We start from the raw sequence: 26837 nt of genomic DNA on the forward strand, positions 1-26837 counted from the left end.
GGCCTCGGTGTTGCTGTGGCCTCTGCAAATACTAGTCAGGTTCCAGTTACTGCAGGGGGATTCCTGGGCATGCAGGAGGAATCCGGTGCCCACAAAGGTGTGGTTTAGAGGTGTTGCAGCGGGAGCATGTGTGCTGGGGCAGGGTATGCTCAGGCCTGGCTACAGCACTCCGACACCCCCATTGGGCTTCCTGTGGGGACCCCTGCCACAGAGCCTGTGTCCAGGGACCTAAGGATCTCCCCCTATACTGCAGCCACCTGCCGCTACTGTCCCCGCCCTGCAGGGACACAGACCACTGCCAAGCCACAGAGGTACTTCATTTTGTGCTGCAAAATAGAGCACAGTACCTGTGCCCAGGGCATTACAAAGAACAAAGGTTTATGCTCCTATCTGTGGGAGGAAGTGGGAAGAGGTGGAAGATCGTGGGAGGAAGTTGGAGGACATGGGAAGAACAGGGGGACTGTGGGAGGAAGTAGGAGGACGTGGTAGGATGTGGGAGGACCATGGGAGGAAGTGAAAGGAGGCGGAAGACCGTGGGAGGAAATGAGAGGAAGTGGAAGGACATGGAGACTGTGGGAGGACATACTAGGATGTGGAGGATGGTGGCAGGACACCGGAGGATGTGGAAGACATGGGAGGACATGGCAGGACGTGGGAATACACAGGGGAGAAGCAGCACCCCATCGGTTTTCAAGAGTCCCCGTGACCCCGTCGCTCTGGCCATGGGGACCAGCACCTGAGTCTTGGGGAATATGTCCAGCAGAGGGGAGAGTGTCACGGGGGTCCAGCCGCAACACACGTGCGGACAGGTACATCCAAGGTGCCCAGGAAGCAGCAATTTGCATTTTTTCTCATCCCATCGAGCTTCCTGTCCTGTTCCTGGGAAGCAACGGACAACAGCCCAAGGACCTGGGTTTCTACCTCCCACCTGGGAGACCGAGATGGAGTTTGGCCTGGCCCCAGCCCAGCAACTGCAGCCACACAGATGGTAAAGCCGCGGGTGGCAGGTGTCTCTGTCTCTCCATCTTTCTCTTGTTCATACTACCTTACAAACAAATAAACTTCATGATGGCTCAGTAGCTAAATCCTCACTATGCAAGCCCGGGATCCCATATGGGCACCAGTTTGTGTTCCAGCAGTTCCACTTCCCATCCACCTCACTGCTTCTGGCACCCATGGTTGTGGTGGTGGTCATTTGGGGAATGAAACAACAGATGGAAGGTATCTCTCTCTCTCCCTCTCCTTAATTCTACCTTTCAAATAAAGTCTTTTTAAAAAGAGTGCCATGGGCCTGGCGTGATAGTGTAGCGGTTAAAATCCTCGCCTTGAACACGCCAGGATCCAACATGGGTGGCAATTCTAATCCCACCTGCTCCGATTCCCATCCAGCTCCCTGCTTGTGGCCTGGGAAAGCCTTGGGACCCTGCAACCACGTGGGAGACCCGGAAGAAGCTCCTGGCTCTTAGCTTCGGATTGGCTCAGCTCCAGCCATTGCAGCTGCTTAGAAAGTGAACCATCGGACGGAAGATCTTGCTCTTTCTCTCCTCCTCTCTGTATATCTGCCTTTCCAATATAAATAAATAAATCTTTTTTTTTAAAGATTTATTTATTTTATTACAAAGCCAGATATACAGAGAGGAGGAGAGACAGAGAAGAAGATCCTCCGCCCGACGATTCACTCCCCAAGTGAGCCGCAACGGGCCGGTGCGCGCCAATCCGAAGCCGGGAACCTGGAACCTCTTCCAGGTCTCCCGCGCGGGTGCAGGGTCCCAATGCATCGGGACGTCCTCAACCGCTTTCCCAGGCCACAAGCAGGGAGCTGGATGGGAAGTGGAGCTGCCGGGATTAGAACCGGCGCCCACATGGGATCCCGGGGCGTTCAAGGCGAGGACTTAAGCCGCTAGGCCACGCCGCCGGGCCCAATAAATAAATCTTAAAAAAAAAATAATAGGGCTCGGCAGCGTAGCCTAGTGGCTAAGGTCCTCGCCTTGATCCCATATGGCCGCTGGTTCTAATCCCGGCAGCTCCACTTCCTCTCTATCTCTCCTCCTCTCAGTATATCTGACTTTATAATAAAAATAAAATAAATCTTTAAAAAAAATAAAAAATAAATAAAAAAATAAAAAGAGTGCCAGGACTGGACTTCCCACTTCCACCACATTTGCAGTGTCTGAAAAACGAGCAGCGAGGACCGAAGGCTGAGAGTCTTTAGTCTTCGCGTCTCTGAAATAGGCACACTTTCGCCTTCTGGACAAGAATGTTGGCACTAGGAAGCGCCCCAGGGGCTGTCACGCCCGCCCTGGCAGAGTCCTGCACCGCCGAGCCCCGTCACCCTGGCTTCCCTAACTTACCTGGTTGGTGCAGGCTGCCCTTGGGGCGGATCCGGCTGCGCGCGCGCCGGCCCCACCCTCAGCCTCACCAAGCACCTGTTGGCTTGAGAGGCCACTCGGCAGCAGCGACCACCCAATAGGAAGCCTCGCTAGCCTGATCGTGCCCCGCCCCCGGACGGGTCCGCCAATCCTGGGCGCTCTCGGCTCCTGTCCCTCGCAGGGCCAGCCCCTCTGGGCGCTTCTTCCGGGTGGGTCCCCGGACCGTGGCGATGGCGCTCTGGACGCTGCTCAGCCCCGGGGTCCTGGTGCGGACCGGGCACACCGTGCTGACCTGGGGGATCACGCTGGTGCTCTTCGTGCACGATACTGGTGAGCCGGACCCCGCGAGACCCCGGAGCCACCCAGACGCCTGGGTCCCACTGGGGTCCCCTACCTGTTCCTCCCAAGTCTGGATTCGCCCCAAACCCGCCAGCTCCTGAGGCCCTCCTCCCCAGGCGGCGCTCTGAGAGCCACCTGCCCTCCTGCCTGCGACCCGGCTGGTCCCCAGTTCATCTCATAGTCTTCCTGACTATGGCCGGCCAGCTGCCCTGTCCATCCCGGGACTCACCAGACGCAAGGCTGAGTCCCCCATACCTGCCTTCCAGGATTCCCCACCCCCACCACCAGTCACTCAGGAGATGTGGGGCCGGGCTTCCTGCCCACTCTCCCACCCAACCCCAGTCATTCCTCTCAGGAGCACCGCGCACCCACCCCCCAAGCACTTCACTGCCAGACCATAACACCTGATCCCTCTCACTCTTCAGACCCCAACCTTGGCCCGAGCCCCGCCCCCGTCCCCTTCGATACATCAGTGCCACCCTGTCACCTCCCATGACTCCAAATAAAGTGCATTGGAACTGTTCCTCCTCCCACAGCCTAAGCAGGTAGCCCTGGGGACCCCAGCTCCAGGCCTTGGCTCGGCCAGCCACGCCACCTCACCTCCAGCCACACCTTCCTGCCCCCTCCCACAACCTCATCCCTCCTGGTCCCCTTCCTGCCCCCAGAGCTGCGGCAGTGGGAGGAGCAGGGGCGGCTGCTGCTGCCACTGACCTTCCTGTTCCTGGTGCTGGGCTCGCTGCTGCTCTACCTGGCCGTGTCGCTGATGGACCCCGGCTACGTGAGCCTCCAGTCCCAGGCCCAGGTACCATGACCCCAGAGGGGTCCCCAGCAAGGAACCAAGTCCCAGCAGCAGTCTGCACGCCAGGGCCGGAGCTGCAGGTTTCCTAAACCAATTAAATATGTATATTAAATAGTGTAATTATGTATTACATCTATATTATATAATTATATAATATATTAAATATTATATACATAAATCATATATTGATTTATGTATTTTTATTAGAAAGGCAGATTTACAGAGAAAAGAGAAAGATCTTCCATCTACTGGTTCACTTTCCCAAATGGACACAACAGCCAGAGCTGAGCTGATTGGAAGCCAGGAGCCAGGAGCTTCTGGTCTCCCATGTGGGTGCAGGGTCCCAAGGCTTTGGGCCGTCCTCGACTGCTTTCCCAGGCCACAGGTAGAGAGCTGGATGGGAAGTGGAGCAGGCAGGATTAGAACCGGCACCCATTGAATCATCACACCCTTCCCCCTGAATAAATATTTCTTTAAAAAATATTTATATGAAAGACAAAGAGCTTCCACCCAGTGGCTCGTTCCCTGCAACTGCCAAGGCTGAGTTAGGCTGAAGCCAGGAGCCTGGAATTCCATACAGACCTCCCAGGGATGCAGCAGCCAGCTTCTACTGCTTTCCCAAGCACATTGGCAGGGAAGCCAGAAGTGGCTTAACGTGTTGCGCTACAACCACAGCTGTGGGGAGGCAGCCCCCTGGAGCCCCGTCCCCACAATGAGGAAACCCGAGCACAGGGAACATGCAGGCTGCAGGACCCACAGCCTCGCTTGGGCCAGGGTGTCCCACCCAAGTGACACTCTGTACCCTGGGGTACAGCTGGTCCCAAGAGTGACACCTCCAGGAGTTCCCACCCACACCTTCATTTGCAGGAGACAGCCAAGGAGGAGCAGACAGCCATGGTTCCCCAGGCCATCCCCCTGCGGCGCTGCCGGTTCTGCCTCGTGCTGGTTAGTGCTTCCCGAGGTCCCTCTGCCCCAGCCCTGCCCTGCCCACTCCTTCCTCACCACCTATAGGAAGGCCTCCCGGATTCCATTCCTGACCCCAGCCCTCATCCCTCTCCTCAATGGTGGGTCCATGGGAAGGACACTCTCCCCATAGCAGCCCCTGCGTTCCCGGCACTGCCGGGATTGCCGCCGCTGCGTCCGTCGCTATGACCACCACTGCCCTTGGATGGAGAACTGCGTGGGCGAACGCAACCACCCGCTCTTCGTGGCCTACCTGGCGCTGCAGCTGCTGGTGCTCCTGTGGGGCCTCTACCTAGCCTGGTAGGTGCCCACAGCTTCTGCCCTGGGGTGGGGATGGCCCAGACAGAGCCAAGTGGGGCACCCTGGGGCCCAGGCCACTCCCAGCCCCCAGCTCTGTCCACTCCTGCAGGTCTGGCCTCCAGTTCTTCCAGCCCTGGGGCCCGTGGCTGCGTTCCAGCGGGCTCCTGTTTGCCACCTTCCTGCTTCTGTCCTTCCTCTCACTGGTGGCCGCCCTGCTGCTGGTGTCGCATCTCTACCTGGTGGCCAGTAACATTACCACCTGGGAGTTTCTCGCATCGCACCGCATCGCCTACCTCCGCCAGCGCCCCAGCAACCCCTTTGACCGCGGCCTGACCCGCAACCTGGCACACTTCTTCTGTGGGTGGCCTTCAGGGTCCTGGGAGACCCTCTGGGCCACAGAGGAGGAGGAGTACGAGGAGGATGGCAGCCAGACTGTTTAGGGCCTGCCCGTCTCATGCCTACAAACTGGAGAGGCTATGCATACCCCGGCCAATGGCAAACATCAGGTGGGGGGCAGGCAAGGCTCTGCGGGGCCGCTCCCTCCTCCTCGGGCTTGGCACAGAGCCCCCAGACTGACTCCTAGCCCCAGCGGGCAGCTGTGCCTTCCAGTGGAGCAGCAAGAGGGACATGGGCCGGCCCACCTCAGAGCAGTTTGACATGTTTAATGATCCAGAAAGCAAGCTGAGTATTAAAACCATACGCAGCTCTTCACGACGGCGCCATTTCTGGTCCAGATCTCCCCAGGAAGCAGGGGAAGGATGCCCAGCTGAACCCCTCAACACCGGCCATCCCAGTGACCCACAAAGCACACGCAGCCCAGGGGACAGCCTGCGCCTGCAGGTGGCTCTGCCGGTCTGGCCTGGGCAAGGGGCCGGGAGCGGCCTCTTCAGGGCTCCAGGAAACGCTCAGATACAAAGTCGAAGTCCTGGAAGGCGGCCTGCTGGCGGGCGGTGAGAGCGTTCAGCGGGCCGGGCGGAGTCAGGGCCGGCGGCAGCGTGGTAAACTCGCCCTCAAAGTAGCGCAGGTCAGAGGGGCTGCACAATGTGGGCACGAACGGAGGCCGGACGGCGCGGGCCAGCAGGGCGTGCCAGTCGATGGCCTGGGGCCAAAGGCACAGGGGGCCTGAGAGGACAGTCATACTGGCCCCCTGGGGCTGGGGGGTTCCCCTACACTGTCCCCCCGCCACTGCTCACCCTGGGCCCCCGACTCACCTGGAAGAATGGCTGCACCTTGATCTCCTCTGCATCCTGCACGCCCGCCCCCAGCCGCTGCTCGGGGGTCTTCTGAAGGAGCTGTGACAAGGGGCGTATTCAGCGGGACCAGCTTGACAGGCTCCCCTGGTGCCCCCCGGGGTGAGACCCAGGAGCAGCGTCCCTTCCTCCCCCTCCTGCGCAGCCTGCAGCCTGCACTGCTCACCTTCTGAATGAGCTCCAGGCTTTGGACTGAGAGAAAGTGGGGGTACCGGGCATCCGTGTTGACAATGCAGTCAAACACCTCCTCCTCTGTGTCCCCTGGGAATGGGCACTGTGGAGATAGGGTTGGGGAATGGGGGCAGACTCAGCAGGGTCCCCAGCTGAAGACCACACCCCTTTCCTCCCTCCATACCCCCTCCTCTGCTGGTACTCACCTCCCCCACGAGCATCTCGTACAACAGCACACCCAGCCCCCACCAGTCCACAGCCCGTGTGTAGGCCTCCCGTGTCAGCACTTCAGGAGCCAGGAACTCCGGAGTACCACAAAACGTACTAGTCCAGTCCCCAAAGCCGATCCCTGCAAAGGATACACCACCACCCCCAAATCCATGGCTGCTCAGCACGTCCAGGAGCCCAGACTCAGACACACTGTGTCATGTCCATCGGAAAGCGGGGCGTGTGGGATGACATGGGGCCGCACGAGGACACGACCTCAGCCACACTTGCAATGTCCCATGGAAAGCAGAACAAGTGCCCTCCCCTGGCCCTGACTAGAGTGCAGCCTAGGAGGGAGCAGCCAGGATGCCTAGTGGCTCTGGGCAGGGAAGACCAGGACATATGTGGGAGCGGAGCCGCCCCCTGCCGGCCCCCACCTTCCTTGCACAACCCGAAATCCGCTATCTTGAGGAAGCCCTGGGCGTCCAGCAGGAGATTGTCCAACTTCAGATCCCTGAGCAGAAGCAAGAGACAGATCCAGGTGGCTGAGGAGGGCTGAGGACAAGGGGGCATCCCATCATGCTGTCCCTCCCCCTGTAGCCCTGCCCACTTGCCCCCATCCCTGGGTGAGGGGGTACCTGTAAATGATCTTCTTTTCATGCAAGAACTGCAGCCCCAGGAGCACACAGGCTGTGTAGAAGCTGAAGAGGTGGGTAGACTTAGGCCTGGGATGCACCCCTGGGTCATACCTCCAGACAGTGGTCTCAAGGCTGCCCACCCACCCTGTCGGGGATGCTCAACTGTGCCAGGCACTCCGCAGCCTCCTCCTGAGGCTCAAAGACCCTAAATGAGGGACCTGCCTGGGGTCTCCCGACATGTGACAGAGCTGCTGCACCCGTGTGGGAGGCCCGGAGGAGCTCCTGGCTCCTAGCTTCAGATTGGCTCAGCTCCGGCCGTTGCGGCTGCTTGGGGAGTGAATCATCGGACGGAAGATCTTCCTCTCTGTCTCTCCTCCTCTCTGTATATCTGACTTTGTAACAAAATAAATAAAATCTTGAAAAAAAAAAAGGCAGATACATAGATAGGAGGAGAGACAGAGAGGAAAAACTTCCGTCCAATGATTCACTCCCTAAGCAGCCGCAACGGCTGGAGCTGAGCCAACCCAAAGCCAGGATACCATTCTTTTGGGTCTCCCATGCAGGTGCAGGGTCCCAAGGCTTTGGGCCGTCCTCGACTGCTTTCCCAGGCCACAAGCAGGGAGCTGGATAGGAAGCAGGGCTGCCAGGATTAGAACTGGTGTCCATATAGGATCCTGACACATCCAAGGCAAGGACTTTAGCTGCTAGGCCAGAGCACCCGGCCTGGGCTAGGCTCCTCTTATCTGAGCTCCAAGTCAATGCAAGCCCAATTACCAGCTACATAAACAGGCCCAGCATCAGAAATGCTGTGAGAGTTGAAATCAATGCTGTGGTGCAGTGGGTTGAGCAGCCGCCACAGACTCCAACATTCTGCTTGAGTCCTGGCTGCTCCACTCTGATCCAGCTCCTGGATCATGCGCCTGGGCAAGCAGCAGAGGATGGCCCAAAGACGTGGGCCCCAACACCCATATGGAGGACCTAGAAGCTCCTGGCTTTGGGTCAGCCCAGCTCCGGCCACTGGGGCCATTTGAAGAGGAGACCAGCAGAAGGAAGATCTCTCTAATTCTGTCTCTTCCTCTCTCTCTAATTCTGCCTTCCAAATAAATAAAATACATCCTTTAAAAAAATGTTCTAAGAATTGGTATCAGGGTTTGAACCAAGGCCTCTTTGCTCGAGGGGACTGGGGAGGGGGTCCCAGGGGACATTGGTTATAAGCCGTGAGCCACGGCGAGGGAACGCACCGGGCCTGGGGCTCTGGAAAGACGTCCTCGTGGACCTGCATCATAAGGTCACCCCCAGGCACAAACTCGGTCACAAAGCAGGCATGGCTGGAGGTCTGGAAGCAGGCGAGCAGAGAGAGCAGGAAGGGGTGCCCGGCCCGGCCCGCGGCTTGCAGGATCCGCTTCTCAGAGTACAGGCTGCAGGAAAAGGCGCAGGTGGCAGAGAGAGATGGACTCGCAGGCTGGGCCCTGCCTCTCTGTGACAGCCCCACTCCCAGGGCTGGCAGGCAGGCCAAGGACAGGCTTCTGTGCACTGAAGCACAAGGGGTTAATGGGCCTGCTTAGCTACCAGTACCCCACTTTAGGACCGGAGAGAGTGGGAAGAGGGCTGTCCTGCCAAAAGGCACAGAGCTCACAACTGCAGGCGCCAGAAACGGGAGCCAGGAGCAGGGCTGGGGTGCCCGCATGGGGCTCAGGAGGCTCCTGGCTCCCCACTCCCATTTCCAGCTCACATACACCCCAGAAGGTACTACTGACATATGTCACTCCTTCCCAGTCTCCTGCTTTGGGGGTTTCATAGCCCAGTCTGTGGGATGGGCCAGCAGCAGACGGAGTGCAATCTAACACACACACACTGGAGGTGCCACCAGCTGAAGTCTGCTGGGTGCCAGTGGCCCAGGTGCCCACCGGCCCACCACACACCTGTCGATCTCATCACGGTTCAGCACCTCCTGCTTCTTCAGTGCCTTGATGGCATAGTACTTCCCTGTGCCCTTGAACTGCACCAGGAGCACCTACGGGCCATAGGGAGGGCAGGCTGCAGGTGGGCAGTGTGAGAGCCTCCCCATTCGCACACAATATTCCCAGGGGTCACACACACAGGCGCTACTGCAAACGTGTAGGCAGTCCACCCCACCACTCACCTTCCCAAAGTGTCCCCGGCCCAGCACGGCCAGGCAGCGGAAGTCCTGGAGCCGGGGGGCCTTCCTGCAAGACAGAGGGCCCTCCAAGCCAGGGGGTCAAGAGCTTAGAGCCCTCCACGTCCAGCCCTGCCTACAGCTGGAGCTCAATACTGTCAGCTCTGCAGGTAACCCAGAGCAAGCCAATGCGGGCCCTCAAAGGGTCAGGGCGAGATGGGGGATGGACAGACACATGCAAACACTCGTACCTGGTGAGTGAGGCCGGCGGGGTTGCTGCCAGTCCAGGCCTGGGCTCCATGTGTGCGCGTTTGGTACGCTGTGAGGCAGAGGGGCTCATAGCAGGGCTAGGCCACCCTCCTGCGCTCCCTCCAGGCCAGCCACTCCCAGTCCCAGCCCAGGCAGCCCCTGTGGCAACCAGGTCTACCCACCCCTCTCACCGGGGTCTCCTCGGGGGTCGGCTCCTGCGGCAGATAGAGGCGAGGGGGCTTGGGCGGGGGCCTAATCTCTTGTCCCAAGGGGCTCTTCTTGGGCAGGAAGTTACTGTGGGGTGGAGGCATGGTGGGCTTGAGAAGAAACGGGCACGAGCAGGCGGAACAGCCAGCCTGAAGTGGGTGGTGGGTAGACACCCAGCCACGCAGACGGAGCAGAGGACAGCCAGACCCCGGACAAAGGTGGGTGCCACAAAGGCACAGGTGGTCCCCAGCTTGGTGGCACCTACCTGGGGGAGGTGGGCTCTGGAGCCCCCCGTGGAGCTGTTGGAGTCTGAGGGCAGGCCTTGGGAGGGCTGATGGTGCTAGGTGAGCTACAGGGTGGCAGCAGGCTCATGACCAGGCGCCCCCAGGCCGCCATGCTGAGGTTCATCTGGGATGCTCTCAGGAAGTCCTGCCCTGGTGAAGGGGGGTGCAGAATAGGGCTCAGTTGCTGTCACCCCTCCACAGGAGTGCAACTTCCTCTATGTAAGCCCCGCCTCTCTATACAAGCCCCACCCCTCTGTGCAAGCCCCACCCCCTCCACACCTCTTCTTTTGGAGAAAATGCGTTTCTGTCTCTGCAGCCTGGGCCTCCTCTCAACCACAGGGTCACAGAAGGTCACCTGCAGGGCCAGGAGCAGAGCCGGTGACCATCCCCATGGGCCCACCGCCCCTCCCCTGCCCTAGGACCCCAGCTCATGCCTCCAGAGATGGCATCCCTACCCTCATTGACTCAAACCCAGGCCCCAGGTCACACACAGGGCAGGACAGAGTTGGGACACGGGCATCCAGGAGATGTCCCCTCTGTCCTCCCCCTCTGGCTGGGCCTGGCTTCCCACAGCTCATCCCATGCACAGCCCTTCTGGTCCCCAGGGGCCTGTCAGGGCGGTGGGCACCTGGAGGAATAGGTGCCCCTGCGGCACCAGGCTGACGGACAGCTCGTGACAGGTATTGTCCAAGAAGTCCTCGAGCCTCAGGAAGGCCACACCACACAGCTGCCGCCAGTCCCGCCAGCGCACACTGACCTCCAGCTCGCGGGCCTGGGGCAGGAGGCCAGGCTGAGGAAGGGTGGGGCAGGGCACAGCAGGTGCGCTGACCCTGGCCACCCCTACCCCACGCCACCCCCACCAGGGCCAACGGTGATCAGCCTTACTCGCTCCAGGGTGGTGACGAAAGTCTGGTCCCAGGACTGCCTGGCCACCGGCCCCCAGCCCGTCTGGCCCACCATGCGGTTGTCCACCTTCAGCACGGCCAGCACCTCGCCTGCAGGCCGGAGCCAGCGTTCAGGGCAAGCTGGGAGCAGAGGTCCCCACCTCTGCCCACTCACCACCTCGCCCCAACTCACTGGTCAGCCCGTCTCCACCCCGCGGCTGCCTGGCCCTGGCCCACAGCCAGCTCTCGGAGGGACTGCTGGCCAGTGCAGCCATCGGAGAACGCCCAGGCACCGTGGTCAGTAGCTGCTCACAGCCCAGCAGGCGGACGTGCAAGGTCCCTGGGGCAGAACACGGGGAGGGCATGTCAGGTGCTTTCTTGCCATTGTGCCCCAACCCGTGAGTCCCTGACCCCAGGGATACCACACCTTGCAGGACATGGCTGTCCTAGACTTCCTGAGGCCCTGGCCAGCTGTACCGCAAAGGGCAGGGGGAAATCTTGGGTGGGCAGTGGGAGGCCATACTGTGACGTGCCTCGGGCATCATTCATTCCTTCATGCCCCAAGGCCAAGCAAGAGCCCCTCCCTGGCCCTGAAAGTTCTCCTCCCAGCTCAGCATGTGCCAGGCCTTCCCCAGGGCTCAGTGCAAAGGCTCTGGCCCCATTCTCCACACGGGGAGAGCTCTCAGCCTGCACTATTTGCAATTCAATCTTAGTTCAAGGTAAGAAAGAACGTTCCAGGGCCCTACAGGGGAAGCCACAGTCTAGGACATTCGTATGTGGCACTTCAGCACTCTGCCACACACAGGGGAAACCAAGTCATTTCTGGCTCCTGGTTTCAGCTTGCCCAGCCCCAGTCGTTGTGGGTGTTGGAAGAATGAATCAGCAGATAGAAGATTTTTCTCTCTCTCTCGGTCTCTCCCTCTCTAACTTCCAAGTAATTAAATCAATAAGGGCCAGCCCCACATGTAGCAGGTTAAACCGCTGACCATGGCCGGCATCCATAGGGGTGCCAGTTTGAGTTCTGAAAGCTCACTTGTGACCCAGCTCCCTGGTAATATTCCTGGGAAGGCAGTGGACGGTGGCCCAAAGCCTTGGGTCCCAGCACCCATCTGGGAGACCGGGAACAAGCTGCTGGTTTAGGATCAGCCCAGCCATCAGGGCTATTTGGGGAAGTAAACCAGCGAGTGGAAGATACTCTCCTCTCTGCCTTTCCTGAGGACATGAAAACAATACATGATTTTGAAGATGATGGCAGCTATCACACACCCATCGAGTGCTGTGTCACTTGGGGAGGTGGGTGCTCTTGTCATCACTATTTGACAGGGGGTAAACTGAGGCATGGAGAGGCCTCAGTGACCCAGGGTCCTACAGTAAGGGGCGGACAGAACTGGAATTCTTCCTTAACACTCCTTTCCACCATCCTGCAGGGGCCTCCCCCAAAGAGGAGGAGAACCCCACACTCCATGGCAGCAGCGGGTGGGGGTGTATGGAAGTGGGAGCAGGGGCTCCTGGCTACCTGTCAGGGCAGTGGGCTTCACGAGTGCCCCTGAAGGCCGGGGGTTCCCAGGCCCCGCAGCCTGCAGCTCCCGGGCCAGGTGGCTGCGCAGAGCATGGGCCGGGGGCAGGCCTTCCAGCAGCTGCTCCAAGGCCAGCCGCAACAGGTCCAGTTTCTGGCAGGACTCCTGGAGCTCGGCCTGGGCCTGCAGCCAAGACACAGGCGGGGGTCAGGGGGTGCATGGTGTGGGGCACGATGGTCTGGGCCAACCACCCCCACCTGAGAAGTCCCCCATCCCACAGCGTGCTTCCTCTTGACTTCCCCACAGCCACCTGGGGGCAGCCTCTCTGGCACAACCCAGGGAGCGGCCCGCAGCATCCGACCTCAGCCAGGGCCTTGCGGTCCTGCGTCTTCCGGCCATCCAGCAGCTTGACGGCGTTCTTGGCGCCCTCGGCCACAGCTGCCTCGATGTGCAATCGGTGCTGCAGCTCTTCTGCCAGCAGCTCAGGGCCTGGGGGAGCAGGTCACCCTCAGCCTTTCGCCGGACGCTGTCCTCCACTCCCTGCCACCTCGTGAGGCCTTACCTGGCTCAGGGGACCCGCTGGCCTCCAGGCTGCTGATCTTCATGCGTAGCAGGGCCACCTTCAGCTGGCTGTCACGTAGCATCTGCTGGGCTGCGGCCAGCAGCTTCCTCTCCTATAGGGACATAACCTGGACCCGTGAGGCCAGGGCTGGGCCCGAGCCAACTCCACCCTCCCAGCATCAAAGCCGAGCCCCCATCCTCCATAGGAAGGTCAAGCTACCCTTCTTAGGCAAGGGTGGAGGGCAAGAGCCTCCTCCATCAGGGCAGCAAGGGCTGACATCAAGCCGCCCCCTCCCATCAGGGCTGCAGCCAAGCTTCATCTTCCATCAGGACCAGGGCTAGCTTCTCCCATCAATTCAAGACTGGAGTTAGAGCTTCCTCCCATTTGCTCAGAGCCAAGGCCCATCAGACAGGACTGGGATTGAGACCAGCATTAGGTCTCGTCCACAAGGCCATGGCCGAGGGCGCCTTCCACCCCCCTCCCCATACCTGTTTGGACCCGAGTCTGTGTCTCCTCCAGCAGACGAAGGGCTAGGATGGCAGGTTGACCCACCGGAGGTCAGCAGTTGGCATACACATCCCTGTCATGCCTTCCCCTAGCCCCTGAGAGGGGACCAAGCAAGGGGGCCCTCACCTTTGGGGTGCCACTGGCGCACGTGTGTGTCATATTCTCTGCCCCTTGCTTCACCTTCAGCTCCACCTGCAGCTGCCTCCGCAGGGCTTCCAGGTGCCGGGCCCTCGGCTGCTCGGCCCAAGGCCAGGGTCCCGAGGGCACAGGCTCTGGAACACAGGGAGGGTGGAGCACGTGGACCTGCCTGTTCCCTAGGGCCTGCAGAGTCCTGTCCCCTCCAGCCCATGGACCTGGGCAGATAGCAGGGGCTGTGCGAAGAGGACAGGTGTAACCCAATTCCCCACCCACCGGCTGGGCCAGGCACAGGCGCGGGCAGCGGGATGCGAGCGTGAAGGTCTCGCAGCTGGCCATGCAGCTGTTCTAGGCGGCGATTGGAGGCCCGCAGCAGCTGCTGCACGTGGCTCAGGTGGCGGCGGTCGGTGGCCACACGCCGCAGGTTCTCCATGCCTTCCTTGATCTTCAGCTCCTTCTGGATGGCCCGTCGGATGGCTTCCTTCTCCTCCTCCAGGGGCTGCGGGCCTGAGCTAGTTGGCTGCAGGGCGGAGAAGAGAAGCCGGGCCCGGTGGCCCTGCGTGGGTGGAGGCCCAGGACCCACAAATACACCTGAGGCATGGGCACATCTGTGCTATAGGAGCACTCAGCCCTGGGCCACTCCCCAAGCCCAAATGCCTGCCCTGCACCACTGAGAAAAGCAGGTGGGAAAAAAACTTCTAAGATGGCACAGGGCTTCCTGGGTGCCAGCTCATATTCTGGGTACAGAGGGGACTTCAGGAGGTTCGCAGAAGAGTAGAATTAAAAGTTTAGGACCCGCTTTGGTGCCACAGCAAGCTAAGCTTCTGCCTGTGGTATCAGTATCCCATATCAGTGCTAGTTTGAGTCCTGGCTGTTCCTCCTTCAATTCAGCTCCCTGCTGACACGTCTGGGAAAGCAGTAGTGGATACCCAACTATTAATTAGGTCACTACACCCATATGGGGAGACCTGGAGAGAGCTACTGGCTTTCCCTGCTCACTCCCAGCCAACGCAGCAGTTTGGGGATAAGCCAACAAATGGCAGGAAGATCTATGTCTCTCCCTCTCTCTCTACCTTTCAAATAAATTAATCTTTTGTTTTTTAAAGTTTATTTTTTGTTGGAAAGTCAGACACACAGAGAGGAGGAGAGACAGAGGAAGACCTTCCCTCTGATGATTCACTCCCCAAGTGACCGCAACGGCCAGAGCTGAGTCAATCCAAAGCCAGGAGCCTAGAGTTTCTTCCGGGTCTCCCACTCAGGTGCAGGGTCCCAAGGATTTAGGCTGTCCTCGACTGCTTTCCCAGGCCACAAGCAGGGAGCTGGATGGGAAGTGGAGCAGCCAGGATTAAAACCGGCCCCCATATGAGATCCCGGTGCATGGAAGACCAGGACTTAAGCCACTAGACTACCACACCAGGTCCAAATAAATGAATCTTTAAAACAAAAACTTTTTTTTTTCTTATTTTACCTTAAAGTCAGAATTACCGAGTGAGAGGGAAAGAGACCTTTCATGTGCTGGTTCACTCCCCAGATGGCTGTGAACAGCCAGAACTAGGCTGATCCCAAGCCAGCAGCCTGGAGCTTCTTGCGGGTCTCCCACTTGGGTGCAGAGGCCCACATCCCCACTGCCTCTGAGAGCCTGCGTTGGCAGGAAGCTGGAGCTGGCACTGAAGCCAGGCTATGAGACGTGGCCATCCCCACCCATTTGCTGGCCCAAACACCCACCACCACCATGCCTGGGTCTTAACATTTTCTTAAGAACTCTCTCTGAAGACCCCCCACGTAGTGGCTCATTACTCCTTTGCACAGTGGGCTGGCAGGGATAAGCTGTCCTGTTGTCATGTTGCAGACAGAAAGGGGTTCAGTCACCCGTCCACACCACACACAGGGAAGGGGCCCCCCTTATGTCTGGACTCCACAACGTGGAATCTGCAAGCCACAGAACACTGCACAGGAGGGACCTGTCCCAAGCCACGGGGAGAAGACAGACAGGCCAGACCAACAAGAGGTCAGGACTGCCTCCAGACAGTGCAGGGAGGTAGGTGGGCACGGCAAGGGGACTGGGCCCTCTGGGCAGAGCTCCGCGGCTTGCTCCTCATCAGACAGGAAAAGGCAGTGCCCACACCGCCCTCCATCAGGGTGGCCCATGTTGCCCCACCCCCTGCCCACCTAAAGGGACCCTGGCATGCAGCCGACTGACCTCACTGCCCTCCATCCCTGGAGCCCAGTGCAAGGGGTAGCTGTTCCGGCGGCAGGGACCTCCCCCAGCTCCTGCTCCAGCCCTCCGCCTCCTCAGACTCAGGGGGAGAGGGCGAGGCTCAGGAAATCCTCTGACCAGCCCAGGCAGGAGGGCCAGGCCAGAAGCCTAGCAAACAAAGGGCCCTTGGAGCTAGGGCCCTGCCGGACGCCGGGGTCCTGAGTCACCAGCAGCCGCCGCCGCTACCGCTCAGGGCGGAGACTGGAAGGAAATCGGAAAATGTGTCCAGGCTGTGTCTGGAACCGGCAGCGGGAGGAAGGGCTGGCAGGGGTCGAGCCCACCTGCAGGAGGCCCAGGTGACTGCGGTGGCTCTGGGGGCAGCCCAGCAGCTCCTGGCGACCACTAAGACCCCTCTGCCCTGAACACAGCCCCGGGCTGGAACCCACCAGGTCAAGTCCAACTCCTCTTCACCGAGCCCTAACCACCCTGGGCTAGGACACCCCCCTCTCTCCCTCCTCCAGGGACCTCGGCAGCCCTCTGGGCACCTGGGCGCAGCCCTCTGCGGTTGGGAAGGCTGTTGTCCTGGTCGGGGCTAGGTCCCTGATCTCTCGCTCACTTGCTCGCTCTCTTTCACACACTCCAGGTGTTCGTGGGTCCCCAGTACGCACGCACACCTCCCGCCACGTGCCAGCTGGCACAACCCGGTCATCGCCCTGCGCGCTTTCATCGGCTTTGGGGTCCCCCCTGCAGACACACCAATTCTGGGGCAGGCGGGGCGGAGCGGCCACGCGGCGCAGGAGACCCGCTCCCCGCTGGCCCTCCGGCGACTCTGAGTCACCTGAAGACGATCCAAGCTGGGGCTCAGGTCGGCCCTGCAAAGCTGCCTGGGGCCGCCCGGCCAGGGCTAAGAAAGGTCGGCCAGGAGGGAGCTCCGGTTTAGAGGGCGGGGCTGGGGCGGTTTAGGGGCGCATCCCACCCCCGGGTCCCGCGCGCCATTCACCTGCCGCGGCGCCCCCTCCTCCATGGCGCCGCTCCTACTCGCTGCGCCCCTCCTCTCGTCTCCGCTACTCTTTCGGGTTCCGGAAGCCCCGGCCCCTCTGCCTAGACTTTTCAAACTTGAAACTTCCCGGGAAGCTGCCAGCGCGAATGCGGGATCGGGCGCCCCCTCCCGAGCCCCGCTGGTCCGCCCGGCGCCTGGAGGACTAGCGCCGCCCCTCGGCCGCGCCGAATTGGCCTCCCACCACCGCTTCCCGGCTCTACCCTTGGGGCCGAGATGCCGCGGGATTCTAGACCCGCAGTTCACACGCGCCCCTGGACACTGACCCGCGCCCCCGAGAGGCATTTCGCGAACGTGGGGACTCCGGCTTCGGCCGACCGCGCGCCCTGAAGGGCCGGTGGCAGAGGGAACACAGCTTCCCTGGCGGCTGCTCAGCGCAGCGAGAGCGCACCGAGACTGTGACCGCCTCTGGCCTCCCCGATCCACCACCGTAACACTCGCTGCCCCTGCCGAGTCCCCTCAGCCTTTAAGCCTGGAATGTCTAAGACGGGCAAGTGATTGGCTCACACGGAGGTAACTGCAAATTGGAGATGAGGGGAGCCCCTGGTCCTCTGGCCCAAGCACCTGCCTGGGAGCCACAATCTCCTCTTCTTACTCCCGCCTCTAACCCCAGACATTCACACCTTGTGGGGGAAGAAAAAATACCCCAAATAAAGCTGACCTGGGAGGTGTGCCGTCTAATGCAGCTGGTTTGGACAAGACATGCCCAGACGCCATCGGGAGCAGCATGTGGCAGTCACACCCGCCAGAATTTTTGCTTCTTTTTGTTGGGATACATTTATTTGAGAGACAGAGCGAGGTCCTCCATCTGCTGGGTCACTCCCCTAATAGCCACCGCAGTCAGAGTAGGGCCAGGGCAAAGCCAGCAGCCTGGAACTCCGCCACGGGGGTCTCTCATAGGATTGGCAGAAACTGATATCGGTTTGTCATCCAGACACAGAGCTGCCAGGACTGACCAGCGCTATAAGCCAGTGGACCACAACTCTGGCCCCATGTCCACTTTTGAGGGTTAGACACAAAAATCAGTACTTGGCACACAATAGGTTTGTTTTATTTCATTATTTTTATTGGAAATAAAATGTTACAAAGGAGATATAAAGTTCTTCCATCCGCTAGTTCGTTCCTCAAGTGGCTGCGACAGTTGGACCTGAGCCAATCCGAAGCCAGGAGCCAGAAGACTCCTCTGGGTTTCCACACAGGTTTGGGGTCGCAAGGCTTTGGGCCGTCCTCCACCACTTTCACAGGAAGGGAGCTGGATGGGGAGCACTTGGCCCATTGGCCATGTGGCAAAACTGAACAGAGCTGCTGCCTCTGGCTTCGCCAAGGCCCAATCCTGTCGCTTGCAGGCACTTGTGATGTGAACTAGTGGATAGATCCGTCCGATTTCTAAGTGAAAAGGGATTTTTTTTCTTTAAAAGGCCATTTTTTTCTCTTGAGATAACTGGAACAGCTGCTCACTCATGTCTTCAGGAAATCCTGAGAAATCTTTATGCTTCACAGAATTTTATTTTTAAAAACTGTTTTTTAAAAGATTTATTTTTATTAGAAAGCCATGGGCCCAGCGCCATGGCCTGGTGGCTAAAGTCCTCGCCTTGAACAGCCGGGATCCCATATGGGCGCCGGTTCTAATCCCGGAAGCTCCACTTCCCATCCAGCTCCCTGCTTGTGGCCTGGGAAAGCAGTCGAGGACGGCCCAAAGCCTTGGAACCCTGCACCCGCGTGGGAGACCTGGAGGAGGTTCCTGGTTCACGGCTTTGGATCAGCACAGCATCAGCCGTTGCGCTCACTTGGAGAGTGATTCATCAGACGGAAGATCTTCCTCTCTGTCTAGGTTACCACACGGGGCTTTAAAAATACCTTTAAAAATTTATTCATTTTTATTGCAAAGTCAGATTTACAGAGAGCAGAGATGGAGAAAAATCTTCCATCTGCTGGCTCACTCCCCAAGTGGCCACAACAGCTGGAGCTGAGCTGATCTGAGGCCAGGAGACTCTTCCAGGTCTCCCATGCGGGTGCAGGATCGCAAGGCTTTAGGCCATCTTCTACTGCTTTCCCAGACCACAGGCAGGGAGCTGGAAGGAAAGTGGAGCAGCCAGGATAGTAATCAGGGCCCACAGGGGATTCTGGAACATGCAAGGCAAGGACTTTAGCCACTAGGCTATTACACAGGGTCCAGAACTTAATTTTTTCTAATGAAGATTTCATGGGCCCAGGCGGCGTGGCCTAGTGGCTAAAGTCCTCGCCTTGAATGCACCGGGATCCCATATGGGTGCCGGTTCTAATCCCGGCAGCTCCACTTCCCATCCAGCTCCCTGCTCGTGGCCTGGGAAAGCGGTTGAGGACGGCCCAAAGCTTTGGGACCCTGCACCCGTGTGGAAGACCAGGAAGAGGTTCCTGGCTTCGGATTGGCGCACACCGGCCCGTTGCGGCTCACTTGGGGAGTGAATCATCGGACGCAAGATCTTCCTCTCTGTCTCTCCTCTCTCTGTGTATCTGACTTTGTAAGAAAAATAAATAAATCTTAAAAAAAAAATTTTTATAGGCAAAAGCTAATCATGGAGGTAGAAATGGTTTCTTGGGCCAAGTGAAGCCCTGCAATTGGGTGTTGTGATAGTGAGATTTCCGAATGCACTTAAGATACTTAGGGAATCCCACAGCCTAAAATCCCCCAAATCCACAGAACCAAAATCTCATGTGTCCTTCAAGAGCCATGCAGAATGAGGGTCGTTGGCCAGACTTAGCTCTCAGCCACCTGAGCTTAACTCGAATAAGGTGAAAATTAACTGTCATAATGTAGAGAATCAAGTGTTTAAAACTACTGAGCTCCAAGTCACACTCGCCCCAAGGATGGTTGGATAACACTGCTTTGGGATTTTGAACTCAATGCTAAGGACACCTAGCCAGCTGGTGTCCTGTATCATCAAATTCCTCCTGGGGAGTCTGATGTGGTAGCCTAGTGGTTAAAGCCCATGCCTTGAAGACACCAGGATCCTATTTGGGTGCTGGTCCACTTTCCAAAACAGTTCCCTTACCTGTGGCCTGGGAAAGCAGTCAAGGACAGCCCAAAGCCTTGGGACCCTGCCCCATGTGGGAGACCCAGAAGCTCCTAGTCAGCTCAGCTTGGGCTGTTGTGGCCATTTGGGGAATAAATCAGTGGATGGAAGCTCTGTTTTCTCTGCAAAACCTGGTCTGCCTTTCCAAAATAAAGTTTCCATCTTGCTCACAGCCTTGCTTCTATCTGAAGGGCAAATAGATCTCAGCAATTTGCTGAAAGCCAAGGCTTGGCCACATTACACCTCCACAGCCCCAGTAGCACCTGGTTCAGGCTGCACCTTCTAGCTTTAGCCCCAGCCGTCAGAGTGCAGCGGGCCAGCAGCTCTTCTGGGATCTGTCCCGCACATCACCAGTTCTGGAGAACACCCTTCTGCAGTAGAGGGTCAAGTATTAACTTTCCCTGAAGTTTTTTTCATTACTATTTTTTAATCCTTGTATTTATTGTAAACTCATATAGAGAGACAGTAAGCTTTTCCGTTGATTCACTCCCCAAGCAGCCACAACGGCTGGAGATGTGCCCATCTTACGCCAGGAGCTTCCTCCAGGTCTCTCACCTGGGTGCAGAGGGTCCCAGGGTTGCTGGGACACAAACCCATGCAGATACGGGAATCCTGGTATGTGGAGGCAAGGACTTTAGCCCTGCGCTACAGTGCCGGGCTTCTTGCTAACGCTGCCTCATGAGTTTCAGCACCAACAGCTTCCCTTGACCCATATCCCCAGATATACCTAGAAACGCAGGTGGTAGTCCAAACGCCTGGGTCCCAGCACCATCTGAGACCCACACGCCCCTTGCTCTGCCAGACCAGCCCTGGCTGTTGAGAAAGTTGAGAAATGAAGGAACAGCTGGATGACCTGCCTCTTTATTAAGGTCTTCTTCTATGGCAACTTTACACTCCAAATGAATGTTTATGAACTTCATAGTAAAAATGCATATTCTAAATGCAGAAGCAAGAGATTTATCTACAAAACAAGCAGCAATGGCCCATCCATGAGACACCTGATCTGCGTCTGATCCACACAGCAATGTGTCGACACACCTGGGCACAACCACCTGCAGACAAGTGTGTTCTCCCTGGCCTGATGGAACACCACAAAGCTCTGGGCTTACCCAGGGCACCTACTGATCACTCCAAGAAGGCAACTTCACAACTCTCTACAATGGCCTGGAGCCAAAGAGATGAGCAGTGCTGGCCAGTCATCCTGGAGGTTTCCTCCTCCAAGGACCTGCAGCGAACCCTGAAACCCCCACCACTCACTCTGCCTGTTGCACCAAGAGCCTATGCCCATGTACCACAGGTGCCAGCGTCTCAGCCTTGGCTTTGGAGGACTAGGTGTCCCACGGTGGCACTAGGCAGCACCTCTGAAATTCAAGTAAACCGCTTATTTGGGATAAGTCAACAGTAAAACATACCCTGAACAAGCTGAGCAACCTGGCATCCACGGGCTAGGTGCACCCACCCATTTCAGGCAGGCCTGAATATGCAGGTAGAAATCGCCTTCCTCAATCCACAGTGACCAAGAGCATCCCCAAGAGTGTGGATCAAAATATATAGAACCAGGATGGTCCAGCCTGACCTTCATGCTGCAAGTCAAACTCCAGTGCTCCCAACTGGCTCCAGCCTGAAAAAAGTATCCAATGCTTCGTGTACACATTTAGTTTTATTGTAACAAAGCAACTTGTACACTTTTTAACGTTTAAAACTGAGCATCTTTTCTTTTCCAGTGGAACAAAAAGAAAATTTAAAAATAACAGGAACAAAATTACAATAGAGAATGTCGATTCCAAATAAGATTCTACAGGTTCTGCCGATTCTCCCATCGAGTGGCCGGGCTCAAGTCATCATTAGGAGAGAAGTTTATTTTTTTTTAAAGTGTCACCTTAGACTGGAAGGATGTCTGTTAAACATGACAATGAAACATGCCAAGGGAGAAGCCGTGTTGTCAGAATGCCCACGGAACCCACCCAAACATCTCAAACCCACCCTTCGCTGACCTTCTAGAACCCCATTTTTTTAAGGTTTTTTTTTCTTTTTTTAAACAAGAGAAAGTAGACAGATACATGTTGGTAAATGCTAACTGTCTGTATTCACATAGAGACACAGTGTAATCTCTGAGCCCAATATACAGAGCAAGGAGGGAAAGCTAGAATTCTATGCACGACTACACAGGGCCTGGCAGCCGCCAGCTCCCGGCCGAGCCCGGGGAGCCCGGGGAGCAGAGGTTCGGTTTTCCCACAGAGCACGGTGGTGTCGATCCCAAACAGTTGGTGGAGACAAGAGGGGGTGAAAATGAAATCTGGAACAGAAAGGGGCAAGAGATTCTTTTCCCATTGTATTCTGCGTAAGGTATTAACCCACAATAAGGTGATAACCATGGAGTAGAGAAAAGAGACCTCAAAAACAGGGAGACTGAGCGAGCACAAGAGGGAAGAAAATAAGACAGCAACTTGCTCCCAGGGACTGGAGAAATTAAAAAAAAAGACACACAAAAAAGGTTGGAATCCATCAGTGTTTTCTGTTAGTCATCTTCTCCTTCATCCTCCTGAAAGAGAAAGTGAGAGTTAATCTTCAGGGTTAATTTTCCAAGGCCACCTTAAACTTTCACATGTACAACGGACCCCCACGGAGCAGAATGGCAACTGGCACGAGGAGTTCAACTTTCTCTCCACCCACAGGATGAGCCACGCTGCCGCCCTGGACCCACCACTGTCCTAACCAAACTGCTGGGCCCATTTCTTACCAAATCATTCAAAAAAAAATTGAAAATTTGTTAGTTTATAAAAAATATGCAGATCTCAAGATAGGTAACGTACGGTCAGAGTGGCAACGCCAGTGAAATCATCAGTATATTGAACTTGACACTCAGCAAGCAGTTCAATTCTTAAAATCATTATCCTTTGCAGATCCCACCACAATTAGCCAAGAATTGGAAAAATCCAATACATATCGTGAATTTTTCAAGTTTTTTTACCTCTCCTTCTTCACCTTCATCATCATCATCATCTTCCTCGCCTTCATCCTCATCCCCCTCCTCGTCGATGTCTTCCAATCCTTCTTCTTCTTCATCGTCGTCGTCATCTTCTTCGCCTTCCCCCTCCTCATCATCCATGTCTGGAACCAGGTAGTACTGCAGCGGGTTGGGCCAGATGTCGTCCTTGATGACCTCGCCCAGCTCGTCGGCGCCGGCGTCCGAGTGGTCGGTGAACCAGGTGAAGAAGCTCTCGGGCTCCTCGTGCTGCCGCTTCCTGCTGGCTTTGTTCTGTGTTTGACTTGACCGCTTCGTCAAGTCCTGAGTTAAAATGCAAACAACTTTTAACAAGCTCTTTAGAACATCTCCCTGCAATTAAAGACATTTTCCCTCCCAAGCAGAAGACAGTCACCAGTACACTAGTTTCTGCAGTTACTAAGAACAACTATTAAACATACAGGGGAAAAAAGTTGTAGTCCCACTAAGACATTCTTCCAACAGGGAAGCTACAGCTAAACCTTTTAATACAATTAGCTCCCCCTTAACAAACCACTAGGCATAGGGCGTTCCACCTTACTACTGACACATAAAAATACGTAAGATTTTGGAAGACAGACATTTGGTAAGCTCAATCACTAATGTAGAAACAAAAAGGTGGTATTTCCAATATTACGCCTGCAGTAAGTACAGCCTCTAAGGAGAGCGCAGCTATTCCGCGTGGATGTGACGCGCAGGCACCAAGCACGGCTTGCTCAAGCTTACCTTCCCGGATTTCCATTTGATCTCAGTGGACTTTGAGGAAGGATCCCCACTCTCGTTCAGATGGAATTCTTTGGAGAGAACTTTATTTTCAAAGTAAGGGTTTTCATCAAAATACTGAAACAAATGGTTCAAATGACAGCAATGAGTGCAAACAGGTCTTCACCAGCTTAATCCCCACATTGGCAGGAGGATCAGAAATACTTACAAAATCTATTCTGTAACCTGATTTAATATCTTCAAACTCTGTCACTTCGACTCTGGTGAGATAGTGCAGCGCCTCCTCGTCCTCCTCCCCCAGCAGTGCAGACACTAGGGCAGCAAGGGCACAGGTCAGTGGCTGTTTCACCAGGCACACAGGCCACTCCACTGGCTCCTTACTGAGCAGAGGCTAAACAGAGCCAACCTGCTCAGTGTCAGTGGCCACCCCTCCAGGGAGTCCTGCCTCCCCAGGGCCCTCCACGCTTTAATAAGGAGGGTCCCACCACAAGCTGAACATACCTTGTGGATGGTTGACAAATGTTGTTACCCAAAAATTTGGGATTTTGGCGATCAATTCTGACCTCTTCTGAAAAAATGGTTGGCGGAGTTTGTTATATTTCTGTTCTACTTTTAAAATCTCCTCGCTGGCTTGTTCATTAAGCCTGAAGCAAATGACATTGACAGTACTTAGCAAACCCCAAGATGTGGTGAGAACGTGGTAACATTTAGTCGAGCTGTGCATCCACCCAGTCCCAGAGCTGACTGCTCAAGACCCAAGCCAAGGCTGCGCAGGCAGTGGTACGTACCCACACTCCAACCAGCCACCTGCCAATATTTCCAGGCAAATTTCAACTGTTTCCCCCAATAGATGTTCCCAACATTCATTTATTAAGTAGCAAAGTCATAAGACTAAGCGGGAGTAACATTGAGGCCACCATCCCATCTGCCCTGTGTCCAGACAGTCCGGAACCTTGAAAAGGACAACCACTCTCCGCGGGGTCAGTGTGGCACCCGGAACTGCACAAAGCGCCACAGAAACACACTGGCTCTGCAGGGTCCTGCCAGCACAGCCCGAGCTCCCCTCGCCCTCAGCCAACCATGGCAAGCCTCCCAGCCAACTTTTCCCGAAAAGGTTACCTGTCTATTTCATTCTGTACTTCATCGATATGTTCAATTGCTTCTTGTTGTTCTTTTTCTGCAAAAAAGAGCAGAGAACTCAGTACCGACCACAGGATGTTCTGGCTGGCCATTCCCCGAGAGCTGCTGAGAAGGAACTCAGGCCTTTGCCACAAGGCATGCTGGCTCTGCACGTGCCCCCGCCCGGGCCGACACACTACTTCACTATGGAAGGTTCACACTCCAAGCCGCTGCCCCCAGAAAACACCGGCCTGCATCACCTCGGCCAGGAGTTTCTTACGGAAGGAAGCTCCTGAAGCCCCAGGGGTGGCAACGACCGAGACTCCTCGCAGAACACAACCAGAACGTGGGGAGCTGAACGCAGAGGCAGCACCGCGAGCCAGGGCGCGAGCACCCACTTCAAAGCCAAGCACACCCGCCCCAGTTGGACATTTCCTTCACGGTCGGTTGCAGTATAGTCAACGAGATCCGCCCCCCAAGTCAGGGAGAGCCCGCGGAACCCCCACACTCCAACCTGCCCTTCCCCAATCCTCGGCCCAAAATTCAGACCCAGCGGGGTTCAGGGTACAACCTCCGGCAGCCACCACGCGGCCGGGGGACGGGGTCGTGGTGGGTGCGTTGGGGCTTGGGGGGTCCCTTTTGTCCACGGAGCCTTAGCGAACCCCAGCAAGCGGCGGAGGGGGCCGTTTCCGGTGCCAAGCCCTCGGGAGAGGCGCCTTTTCCGAAGCCCCCGGCGGCCCACGTGCTCCCCGCCGCGCTCCCGGACCGGGGCCCCAGCTCGGGGGGTTGGGGTGGGGGCAGAGGGAGGGGAGCCCCGCGAGGCCCGGCCTCTGGGCGGGGATGCCGCGGCGGGCCGGGCGGGAAGGCGCGCGGGGCCCGGCGCGTCCGGCCGCACCATGTGGCGGCGGCGGCGGCTGGGAGCGAGGCATCATGGCGGAGTACAATAAAGAGAGGCGGGAGGGAGGAGGGGGAGGAGAGCGAGGGCGGGGGGAGAGGAAGGGGGGGTCCTCGTCCGCCCGCGCCCAGCAGGCCGCGGCGCCCCGGATCGCAGCCCGCCCTGCGCGGGGGGCGCCCCGCTCCCGGGCCCCCCGGCGCGCACACACCCCTCGCCCCGCGCGCTCCGCCCGCCCGCGCGCGCGCGCCCCGGGGCCCAGCCGGCGGCCTGCGGGGCCGGGCCGGGAGCCCGAAGATGGCGGCGCGGCCGGCCCCCGCCCGCCCGCCCGCCCGCCTCCACCTCCGCCTCCGCTCACCTGAGGTCTCGTCGGCCCCGTCGTGGTTCGAGTTGAGCTCTTTTTTACTGACTTTGGCCGCCGGCGCCGACATGGTGCTGGCTCTCCGCGGTCGGGGAGGGGAGCGGGGAGGAGGGGGGGAAGAGAAGGGAAGGCGAGGGGGGCGGGCGGCTTCCTCCCTCACGCCACACGCGCGCTCGCTCTCCTCTCACACACACACACACACGCGCGCGGGCGCTCGCTCGGTCCCGGCCGCCTCTCCTCCGCCGGGCGCTGCGCGCTCGCCCTCCCCCCTCGCGGCCTGGCGGCTCAGGCGGCGGCGTGCCGGGGCCCCCGCGGCCGGGGCTCTCCTGGCTCGCGCGGACCGGGCGGCCTCGGCTCCCTCCCTCGCGCTCCCCGAGCCGCCGCCGCCTCCTTCTCCACCTCCACCTCCTCCTCCTCCTCCAACACAACCACGGCCACCACCGCCACCGCCGCCACCAGCAGCAGCGCCTCCTCCTCCTCCTCACGGCGAGGGGCGGGCGGCACGGCGCAGGCGCGCCAGGCCCCGCGCGCACGCCCCGCCCCCGGCCGGAGAGGCTCGCGCCGCCTCGCCATTGGCTGCGTCGCCCCCGGGGAGGGGCGAGTGGGGGCGGAGCTTCGGCCCGGAGACACTGGGTCCGGGCGAAGAGGCGGGAGGAGGACGCGAACGCGGCGACGTCCGGCGCCGGCCCCTCCCCCCGCGGCCAGCCCGGCCCGGGACATTGGCGCGCGGCGGCCTGGGGGGCGGAGCCTCGCTGCGCGGCGCGCGGGCGCCTTTCCCCCCCACCCCCAGCCGAGCCGGCACCGTCACGTGGTGGCGGAGCGGCTTCCCTTCTCCACAGGCGGCATGGGGCGCCCCGTGCGGGCAGGGGGAGTGCGGGCGGGCGGGTGTGTGTGGGTGTGTGAGACCTGCGGG

At 58.2% G+C, this 26837-nt stretch overlaps 3 protein-coding genes across 5 annotated transcripts; 1 reads left to right on the forward strand and 2 right to left on the reverse strand.

Annotated features, from left to right (window-relative positions):
- The first annotated feature begins 2540 nt into the window (after positions 1-2540).
- ZDHHC12 (zinc finger DHHC-type palmitoyltransferase 12) lies at positions 2541-5479 on the forward strand. Of its 2 annotated transcripts, none has more exons than XM_004593512.3 (5): positions 2541-2699; positions 3374-3510; positions 4375-4452; positions 4604-4770; positions 4880-5479. In XM_004593512.3, the coding sequence occupies exons 1-5, from the start codon at positions 2600-2602 to the stop codon at positions 5208-5210; spliced, it is 813 nt and encodes a 270-aa protein (XP_004593569.2). In that variant the 5' UTR covers positions 2541-2599; the 3' UTR covers positions 5211-5479. The 2 variants fall into 2 exon arrangements, with proteins under 2 accessions (XP_004593569.2, XP_036352583.2); XM_036496690.2 differs by having other exon boundaries at positions 4902-5103.
- Positions 5480-5616: 137 nt separating this feature from the next.
- PKN3 (protein kinase N3) lies at positions 5617-16913 on the reverse strand. 2 transcript variants are annotated; one of them, XM_004593696.2, is made up of 22 exons: positions 16716-16913; positions 13795-14038; positions 13510-13655; positions 12877-12988; positions 12676-12803; positions 12314-12497; positions 10991-11137; positions 10799-10908; positions 10542-10685; positions 10193-10268; positions 9895-10063; positions 9614-9716; positions 9425-9492; positions 9180-9243; positions 8959-9050; positions 8278-8454; positions 7037-7099; positions 6836-6912; positions 6398-6540; positions 6187-6294; positions 5982-6062; positions 5617-5869 (listed from the first exon to the last, which is right to left on the reverse strand). In XM_004593696.2, the coding sequence occupies exons 1-22, from the start codon at positions 16737-16739 to the stop codon at positions 5657-5659; spliced, it is 2673 nt and encodes an 890-aa protein (XP_004593753.2). In that variant the 5' UTR covers positions 16740-16913; the 3' UTR covers positions 5617-5656. The 2 variants fall into 2 exon arrangements, with proteins under 2 accessions (XP_004593753.2, XP_058528570.1); XM_058672587.1 differs by lacking the exon at positions 16716-16913 and adding an exon at positions 15719-15738.
- Positions 16914-21466: 4553 nt separating this feature from the next.
- Positions 21467-26372, reverse strand: SET (SET nuclear proto-oncogene). Its single transcript, XM_058672578.1, has 7 exons — positions 25922-26372; positions 24672-24729; positions 24054-24196; positions 23761-23864; positions 23556-23669; positions 22797-23114; positions 21467-22367 (listed from the first exon to the last, which is right to left on the reverse strand). Exons 1-7 carry the CDS (start codon positions 25992-25994, stop codon positions 22344-22346), a joined length of 834 nt encoding a protein of 277 aa, XP_058528561.1. The 5' UTR covers positions 25995-26372; the 3' UTR covers positions 21467-22343.
- Positions 26373-26837: the final 465 nt, after the last annotated feature.

This window comes from Ochotona princeps, chromosome 14, assembly GCF_030435755.1.
Source record: "Ochotona princeps isolate mOchPri1 chromosome 14, mOchPri1.hap1, whole genome shotgun sequence".
NCBI classification, from domain to species: Eukaryota; Metazoa; Chordata; class Mammalia; order Lagomorpha; family Ochotonidae; genus Ochotona; species Ochotona princeps.

Coding starts and splice junctions, on each gene's coding strand:
- ZDHHC12 (XM_004593512.3), top strand. CDS start 2,600: ATGGCGCTCTGGACGCTGCTCAGCCCCGGGGTCCTGGTGCGGACCGGG. Junction 2,700..3,373: donor GCTCTTCGTGCACGATACTG/GTGAGCCGGACC, acceptor TCCTGCCCCCAG/AGCTGCGGCAGTGGGAGGAG. Junction 4,771..4,879: donor TGGGGCCTCTACCTAGCCTG/GTAGGTGCCCAC, acceptor CCACTCCTGCAG/GTCTGGCCTCCAGTTCTTCC.
- PKN3 (XM_004593696.2), bottom strand. CDS start 16,739: ATGGAGGAGGGGGCGCCGCGGCAG. Junction 10,909..10,990: donor GGGTGGAGACGGGCTGACCA/GTGAGTTGGGGC, acceptor TCCGGCCTGCAG/GCGAGGTGCTGGCCGTGCTG. Junction 7,100..8,277: donor TTTCCAGAGCCCCAGGCCCG/GTGCGTTCCCTC, acceptor CCACCTCTTCAG/CTTCTACACAGCCTGTGTGC.
- SET (XM_058672578.1), bottom strand. CDS start 25,994: ATGTCGGCGCCGGCGGCCAAAGTCAGTAAAAAAGAGCTCAACTCGAAC. Junction 24,730..25,921: donor CGGGGCCGACGAGACCTCAG/GTGAGCGGAGGC, acceptor TCTTTTTTGCAG/AAAAAGAACAACAAGAAGCA. Junction 24,197..24,671: donor GTACAGAATGAAATAGACAG/GTAACCTTTTCG, acceptor CATTTGCTTCAG/GCTTAATGAACAAGCCAGCG.